The sequence below is a fragment of the Saccoglossus kowalevskii genome, chromosome 9 (assembly GCF_978046115.1).
Source record: "Saccoglossus kowalevskii chromosome 9, keSacKowa6.1, whole genome shotgun sequence".
Classification (NCBI taxonomy): Eukaryota; Metazoa; Hemichordata; class Enteropneusta; family Harrimaniidae; genus Saccoglossus; species Saccoglossus kowalevskii.
Genome location: NC_140649.1, coordinates 17,675,851 through 17,683,594, shown reverse-complemented (window position 1 = coordinate 17,683,594; position 7,744 = coordinate 17,675,851). Strand labels below are relative to the sequence as shown.

General features: G+C 35.9%; 1 protein-coding gene across 4 annotated transcripts in view; it reads left to right on the top strand.

The window, feature by feature from the left end:
• The first annotated feature begins 341 nt into the window (after positions 1–341).
• LOC100370476 (cAMP-dependent protein kinase catalytic subunit beta) overlaps positions 342–7,744 on the top strand; it is a 37,412-nt gene continuing 30,009 nt past the window's right edge. For 2 of the 4 annotated variants that reach the window (XM_085503240.1, XM_078013854.1), the window contains exon 1: positions 342–649. In XM_085503240.1, the coding sequence (XP_085359366.1) occupies positions 601–649 (49 nt within the window). In that variant the 5' untranslated portion in view covers positions 342–600. Of the gene's footprint in view, positions 650–5,998; positions 6,184–7,744 lie in introns of those variants that run through there. The other 2 variants (XM_085503241.1, XM_085503242.1) reach the window with 2 other exon arrangements.

Genomic DNA, 7,744 nt, shown 5'->3' with positions numbered 1-7,744 from the left:
TGGGATCGTAAAAAACTGGTATTATACGACTTGTAAGCCAATGAATTGGCCAATTGACCCCCATAGCCTACAGTCAAGCCGTAAAATTGAACACGCGCTGACGTCATGATATGGCGTAACAAACACTCTTGAAATGTATTTGTTAAAAGTTACAAAGTATGTTAAAATGTACATTTGAAATCAAGATTACATTTATTTTTAGTAGAAAAACCGGTGAAAGATGATCGCGCGGCTTCATATTATGGTTTCTCTTTGATCTATTGTGCCGCGCCACCGAATGCGTCTTGATATGCAAATGAGTTACCCTCAGAGTGGACTATTCCTGTGTTCAACCGGATTCGATTGAATACCAGTACAGGGAGCGCGGTGCCGACCGTAAACACAATACGAGTTGTTTTTCACAACATCGAGTTTAACTACCGTGACATCAGAAAAAAAAATATACATGGACAGCCGGCTATCTGATCGTCGTACAGCAATTCTATGTAATCTCAGAGGGTACTGAAAGTGACAAGTTGGTATAGTCTGTTAGACCGAAGAGCGGTTGTGTAGCGTACCGGCAGACACACATCGGATATTGTTAGATCTGCACAAGTTATCATGCCGAAAGATAAAATAGGGAAAGATAAAGGGAAATTGGCGACCCACTGTAAGTATATGCAGCAACATATTGAGAATTGTTATATATTTTGATTATGCTTATTTCTATTAATAACCATAGCAGACAGTATCAGCTAACTTGACAAATTATCAGACAGTTTTAATTGGCGACTTTTGCCTCGCGGTGTTCTCTGTGTTCCCCTATGTTCTCTGTTTAACCTTCTAAAATAACACTGTGGCCCAGGTCACTGTAAGCATAATACATTGAAATGGTGAAACATGTCACGTATTAAGCGGACGTCGACAGAAGAAAACGACTGAGTTATTCTTGAAAATGAGTGGTGTCTAGAGTTGTTATTAACGCACCAATTCATATTATTACGCCATGCTGACGTAACAAAGCGCGTGTTACTTTTGATTCCACAACTAAGTATGAACATTGGAGGTAATTTACTGTATGAAGGAATGTGGTGCCTATAATTTATTTAGCGTCGCAAGTACCCACGTTTTCAACTACTTGACAGGTGATTACTCGTTTCCCCGGTTACCAATGTCAACTCATTGTGATAAGTGTTGAAACAAGGAACGTTGCGATATATTACGGGGTATTAATGTGAACTTGCCTCCCATGTCTGCACGAGTTGTCATCGCCACACATTGATACCGTTTTAGCGAGGTCACTGTGCATGTTGTTTTGTTCTTTATCGCCCTGTTTCATTTAATGCGTTTCTATACATAAAGACAATGTGATCGTTTTGCGCTAGTCAATGACCCATGTAACTTTGAAAGCGTGCACGGATCGAAGAAGTGTCCGCGACAAGGTATCTGTGGGGGTAATGTGTACTCAGTGTAGTTCTTACATAGATACAATACACAATATACCGACGGAGAGTTGGAACAATAGTAGAGTATTGTTTGAGAACAATAATAAATGACCAGAAAGTAATCGCTTTTAGGTGACTGGTATTGCTATACAGACGAGCATGGCCTTTCAGATGACTGAATTGCCTGGTTACGTTAAAGCAATCTGCACAATACGAAATTAGGGTAACCATGACAGGTCTACTGCAAACACTCCCATCGTTTAGTTCTGTATCCTGAACCTCAATGCTGGCTGTGACGCCAAAAAAATGGTAAAATGCCACCATGGAAACGAACATGCCTTTGTATGTATATATAATTGAATACTGGTAATGTGTATGCAATAATTGTCGCTAGGATTAAGTTCACTGCCTATTCACTGGATTTTAAAATTCACAGATCTATCAGTGAAACAATGAGTTATATTGCTGGCGTGGCATGGATATTTAAACTGAATGATTAAGCAAATAAAAGTAAGTGACTACTTTACCGGTTAGTTAAAATGCTCTCAACTTGCTTTGTTCAAGTTACCCGCGATCCTAACCGGTCACAGTTCTTTTACTGGCCTCGTCAATTCCAAATTAATCAAACTAGATTATTTTATCTACACGAAGCACAAATCTGCATCAAAACAGATGTAAACGCGATATAAATATACGCTTTACAATAAAACAGATTTTAATTATATTGCACGAAGTATATGTCTTCAAACAAACCGAATTAAACAGAAATATGATATTGCCCTATGTACATCGTAATAATAATTATCTTTATTGCGTTCTTATCCTTATTAGGATTTTGAATAAAATGCAATACAGATGTAAATAAAGACAAACAAACAATTAAAGTGAGAATAAAATAACACACAGGAAAATTTAAAAAAAATGACAAGCAAATAAAAGTAAAAAAAAAATAATGGTAAAGTATTGTTTTCCATATTTGTGTTGGTGAATGTTTGGTTTACTTACGCATGTACATGACCTTATCTTGAGATAGCTGACTATATTGTTTTTAGTTTTTCCTCTCTTGTTTTGAAACAGTTCTCTATCTATTTTGCTATTTGTATTAGTGTTTTCTCATCTTTATGTAATGAACATTGTGAACACCACACCCGTGCAATACTTGTATTGTCGATACATGAATTCTATATATAATGTCTACGTGTAATATTCACGTGACACTACACATGTGATAAGAACCGACACGAGGAAAGTAAAAAATCTATATATGACTGTGTTGACATGGAAACGGTGTTACCAGGCTGACTGGCATGTGGGTGGTTTGAAATTTATTGCCATGATTTACTTTTAGTGATAACAATCATCGTGTGCAAAGAGATTGAATATAGGATTGAACATATCGTTGCCAGGCTAGTCATGCGTCTATATAAAAACGAGAGAGATGTTTGAGGGCGCTCCTTATTATGCTGGACGACAATCAAAACTATTTCATACGACGTGGCATCGCCCTTGAAGACCAAATAGTCTCATATTCCACAATTATAATATATTTCTGTTGTTCGAGTACCGTGATTATACTAGTTATTTTTTATTTAAAAATAGAGATACTATCGTCAGCGTTTGCCAGGTAACTAGTCAGACTAATAAACCATGACACCATGAGAGTGTAATTGCGATGCCCGGTATAACTGGTAAACCATGCACCTCACTAAGCAGTATGTTTTGTGACGTCGTCACCCATGCCCAAGAACAGAAAGCATTCGTTGAATACGTGTTTGTTCGTGGAATAAAAAGCTGAAAATGTAAAAATAGACCATTTCGGAACTATTGAGAATCCATTTCATCAACAATTCCATTAATTATCGGAATATGCCAATAATGTAACAATAAATCACGTTAATTGGCGTATGATGTGTTCATTTAGTTTCAAGACAGGTTTACCCGATCAGATGTCTTTTATCAGATTAATCTGTTCACATAAACCGCAAAATCTGATGTCTCATATTTTTTAAAAATCGGACGCCGTACTTGAACTTTGGCGTGCGATTAATCTGATCTGAGTACCGTTAATCTGACCGTGCCTGATTAAATTTTGGTGAATCTTGGACAAGTTCAGTCTCATCAGATTAATCTGATGCGATAGATCTGACCGTATAAACACCTATTTAAGCAAACAAAAGATGTACACCCTTTCAGCATGGACATCAATAGTAAACACTTTTTTTCAAGTGTACACAATGGGGCAATGTCATTAACAACCGTAAATTACGCTTATATAAGTTTGATTTTCCGGAATTAAAAAAAAAATCCGGTCACCAGGAAATTTCGAAAGAACGTTCGAAACGACATAGAAATTAATTTTGTAGGGGAAGTTGCTTTTTCATATTTCAAAATTATGCTCAGAAATACATGACTGAAAAGGTCATATATTATTATTGACATGATTCCTAATAATGTAAAAAAAAAATACATTTAATTTAGTGTATTTCCAGTGTGACATTAATTTTTCATTGTATATACTAAATGGGAAGCTATCACCCATGATGCATTGCATATATGAACGGTAACAATCACGTGGGTAACAATTGAGAAAAAATTGAATTGGACTCCAACTTGTTATTGTTAGCGTCTTCGTGTTATCTATCAGATGTACTAGTATTTTATAAATAAACTGGACGTATTAAAGTGACGATTTCAAGGTCACGTGATGTGTATCGCTGTACATTGACCAATGCAATTGCTTGTTGATATTTCAACTTTTATCGCAATTCGTTATCATGTGTAAATACAGTTGCGGTCAACAACTTATACACACGACCCCGTGCGTTCTCAAGAAGCGACTACAGCCGTTGTGTTTACAAATGTAAACTCACTCTAAGTGAGTTAGCTCACTGTCACGGTTTCTGTTAACTTGCCCAGTTTTGTTTGTCGAATTTGTTCACCACTTACCAAATTCTTAAATCAGTGGATGCTCAGAGAATCCACTCAACACCCGTGATTTTAATACTCATGCGCATACAAATTACTGAATGACCCTTGTCATCTGACTGGCCATGCTTTCGGAATGCCGACATATCAACCAATCAGATAAATGTAGATAAATTTACTTGATTTTTACAATGTGGTTTATTTGATGTTGTTGTAAAACCCATAGCAAAGTATTTAGTAGTTTTTACACAAAATGGTTCGAACTTAGATGCCAGCCATTCACCTGTTTTGTAGTGAAAAGATCTCACAATTGTGTTCATGACTTATGGGGAAACGCTCACATTTATGTAGTTTTGATAAAATTACTAGTATACTTACAGTTATCATGAATTATTAAGAAATTAAATTAAGAAATATTAAAGATTAATATTTTTATGAAATAATATTTCGTACTGGTTAAAAAGTAACGACTTGTCGTGTGTTGAAATTACTAGGTTAAAAACGTCGAAACAAACTATATTGTAATTATATTCCCAACGATAAAAAAACTAAAAAATGCGGCCAGAACAATAATGCACATTCTTTGCCACGTAAGCAATGCGCGTTGACCGATTTTATTTTTTGTTATTTTAAAATTCTTTGTTTTCAGTGGCATGGCTTTCTTCAAGTTAAAATCAGCAAACTTTATTTTGGCGAGAAATATCCAAACTATACTATGCACTTGTGCATGCCGTTTTGAAGATGTTTTTTTTTTTATTGTATTACAAATCCTTATAATGCGGACTTTTGAGAGAAAAAAAAACTTATTTTAGAGAAACTCCAGGAATATAAACCGTCTTCTTGTTCTGTTCGAACGTCTTTGATGATGTGTTTAGTTTAGGTGTAACCTTCAAAACAACAGTGTTTTCCTCTGCCAAAACACTGTTGTCTTGTCCTCCAGTTTGACCTTTATGTAGCTGACGGTCTTTTAAAAAAATACCCCTTTTTTGGTTTTGCGAATTTTGACCTCTCCGCGAAACTCACATGCGTATCCCCCAACGACCACGAGATTATGAATACTGAATACGAGTTCGGTGGTGGTGGTGGTGGTTGAGTACAAAAGTATCCGAACGAAGTTTATGTTTTTCTGTTTTGTTTTATTTTTCGCGAGAAAAGTACATCCTCTGGGGTGCATTCAGATGTAGCAACGGTGCATTTCGTGGTCAGCCACTGTGTACAGCATAAAGTCCAAAGTGGTCACCAAAGTGACCGCAAGTTTGCGAGAACATCTGGTCCATGGTTGAATGCCAATGCTTGTTCTATTTTTAGATTAAGATTGGTGTAAGCTAAAAATAGCCGCCAATCCTGACACTTCCTTATATGGCAGATAATGAATAGAAAATGGAGTGCCATGACACCGACCATATCCCATAATACTACCTTGATCAATATGGTGGCTGTGCGGCAACCATTTTGAAGCACATCCGCTATTGAAATGTAGTACTAGTACTTAGAATAAAAAGCTTGATATTTGAGCATATTACATAAAAATCGCAGCAGTAGTTTTTGTATATAAAGTCTTATTTATCGTTATGTACATTCCGAAGAGTTATTGGTAAAAAACAATAATTTTCACAGCGGAGTAATACGTATATAGTCGGTGTTTTGGTGTTGAAATCCCGTGTTGTTTGCAGTGGAAGACCTTGGCCAGAATATTGAAACGTTTACTATATATTTTTGTGTTAATATTCCTCGGATTTTAACATCATCATTGGAGGGTGGTGTGGCTGTCTTCCAGATATTTAGACCATGGGAAATGCTGCTACGGCAAAGAAAGGAGATCCCCAAGAAAACGGTGCGTAGGTCTAATGAGCGTTAGAATATTATGTTCGATTTTTGCATGTAACTTGCATGATGATCACTACATTTGCTGTTGCTAATGTTCACAAAATATGATAAATTTAAGAATATTGTGATCAGAGCTGCTGGGATGTGTTTTAATCAAGTTTTGACCATGGATCAGTGGTTCGTACCTGTCGATCGTCGTATTTTTGGTTCACGGACCGAGGCTCGTGTTTGTACGACAGTCGGTCACAGTGGTTTGTGTAGACAAGGTGAATGCTTCGTATCGCTCAGGCATTTATATTTTTGCTCCCGTTTGAATGGTTTGACCTCTAAGAGCTATAACGCTTTGCTTTTTTAGGTCATAAATCTCCGATCTTTACAGTCCATATTTATTTTCTGTCAACATATACAGATATGTTGACAAACTCGGAGTCGATGCAACAGTGTCACTCATTCCTGTCAATGGAATTAGAAGAAACAATTCACCTGTCGACCTGCATGAGCACCTTGATTTACTGCCTCAAATATATACACATTTTCATCGTATATGACAAAAAAATAACGACGGATTACACTTTCAGAAAAGCTTCATCACATAATCTCAGTCAACAACATATTTGTTTTCATCGAGTGGAACGCCAATGAATGACCTTGTTTCCACTGTGATTTGGCAGCCATTGTTTTATTGCAGCTGTAACTTGCTTGCACAGATATCTGGGAAACAAAATGGCTTCCATAATAAAAGTATTAGGAACCCCATTGTTCAAATGCATGGATTGTTTCAGACACCAGGATTACACAGTGCTTATAGATGGTATTTTAAGCTGCTTATCATCTAAGTATAATTGAGCATGTCTCATTATTTATTTGTCACTTGAAACTTGACAACAAAATTGATTTTTATGCCCCCATGGTAAAACTCAATAGTACATTATTATAAATATTGTTTCTCCGTCAGTCCTGCCCACTTTACACTGCAATGTCCTAAACTTGTCCAATGACTTGTGATATTTTGGTAACATCTTTTCTTCAGTGCTTCCTGTATTACTCAACACAATCTATAGCCTAAAAACAGGTTGTATTTATAAAATTACAAATCCGTTTTTAGGCTTCTGTGTGGTGCATACTGTAATGCAATGCCATGAGAAGCAGCTATGTGTGTCAGTTCTGTTACTCATCAAATGATAAATTTGTTCCTAGAATTTAAAATTTTCTGTATCTATGCGTATATGAACAGCTGTTGTTCGGCACTAATAATATAGACTGTCATGGTTCAGTGTACTTTAGTTTATCTCATTAACATATTTTATTCATTATAGTAAATAGTCTACTAGAATATTAGATATATATATATATATATATATAAATATTCATAACGTATATTGTTAAACTTTACATTTTGAAAAGTGTATCAATCTCCAGCCTTATTCTCAGAGTGAGGGATGTGATCGATTGAAAACAGAAGTAACGTCCATGAAACCCTTATTGTGTCATTCTGACAGTATTTTTTGTTCCACATGGAATATATGATTTATAATCTACTTATTTTATAAGGAGTATATCCGCTCACT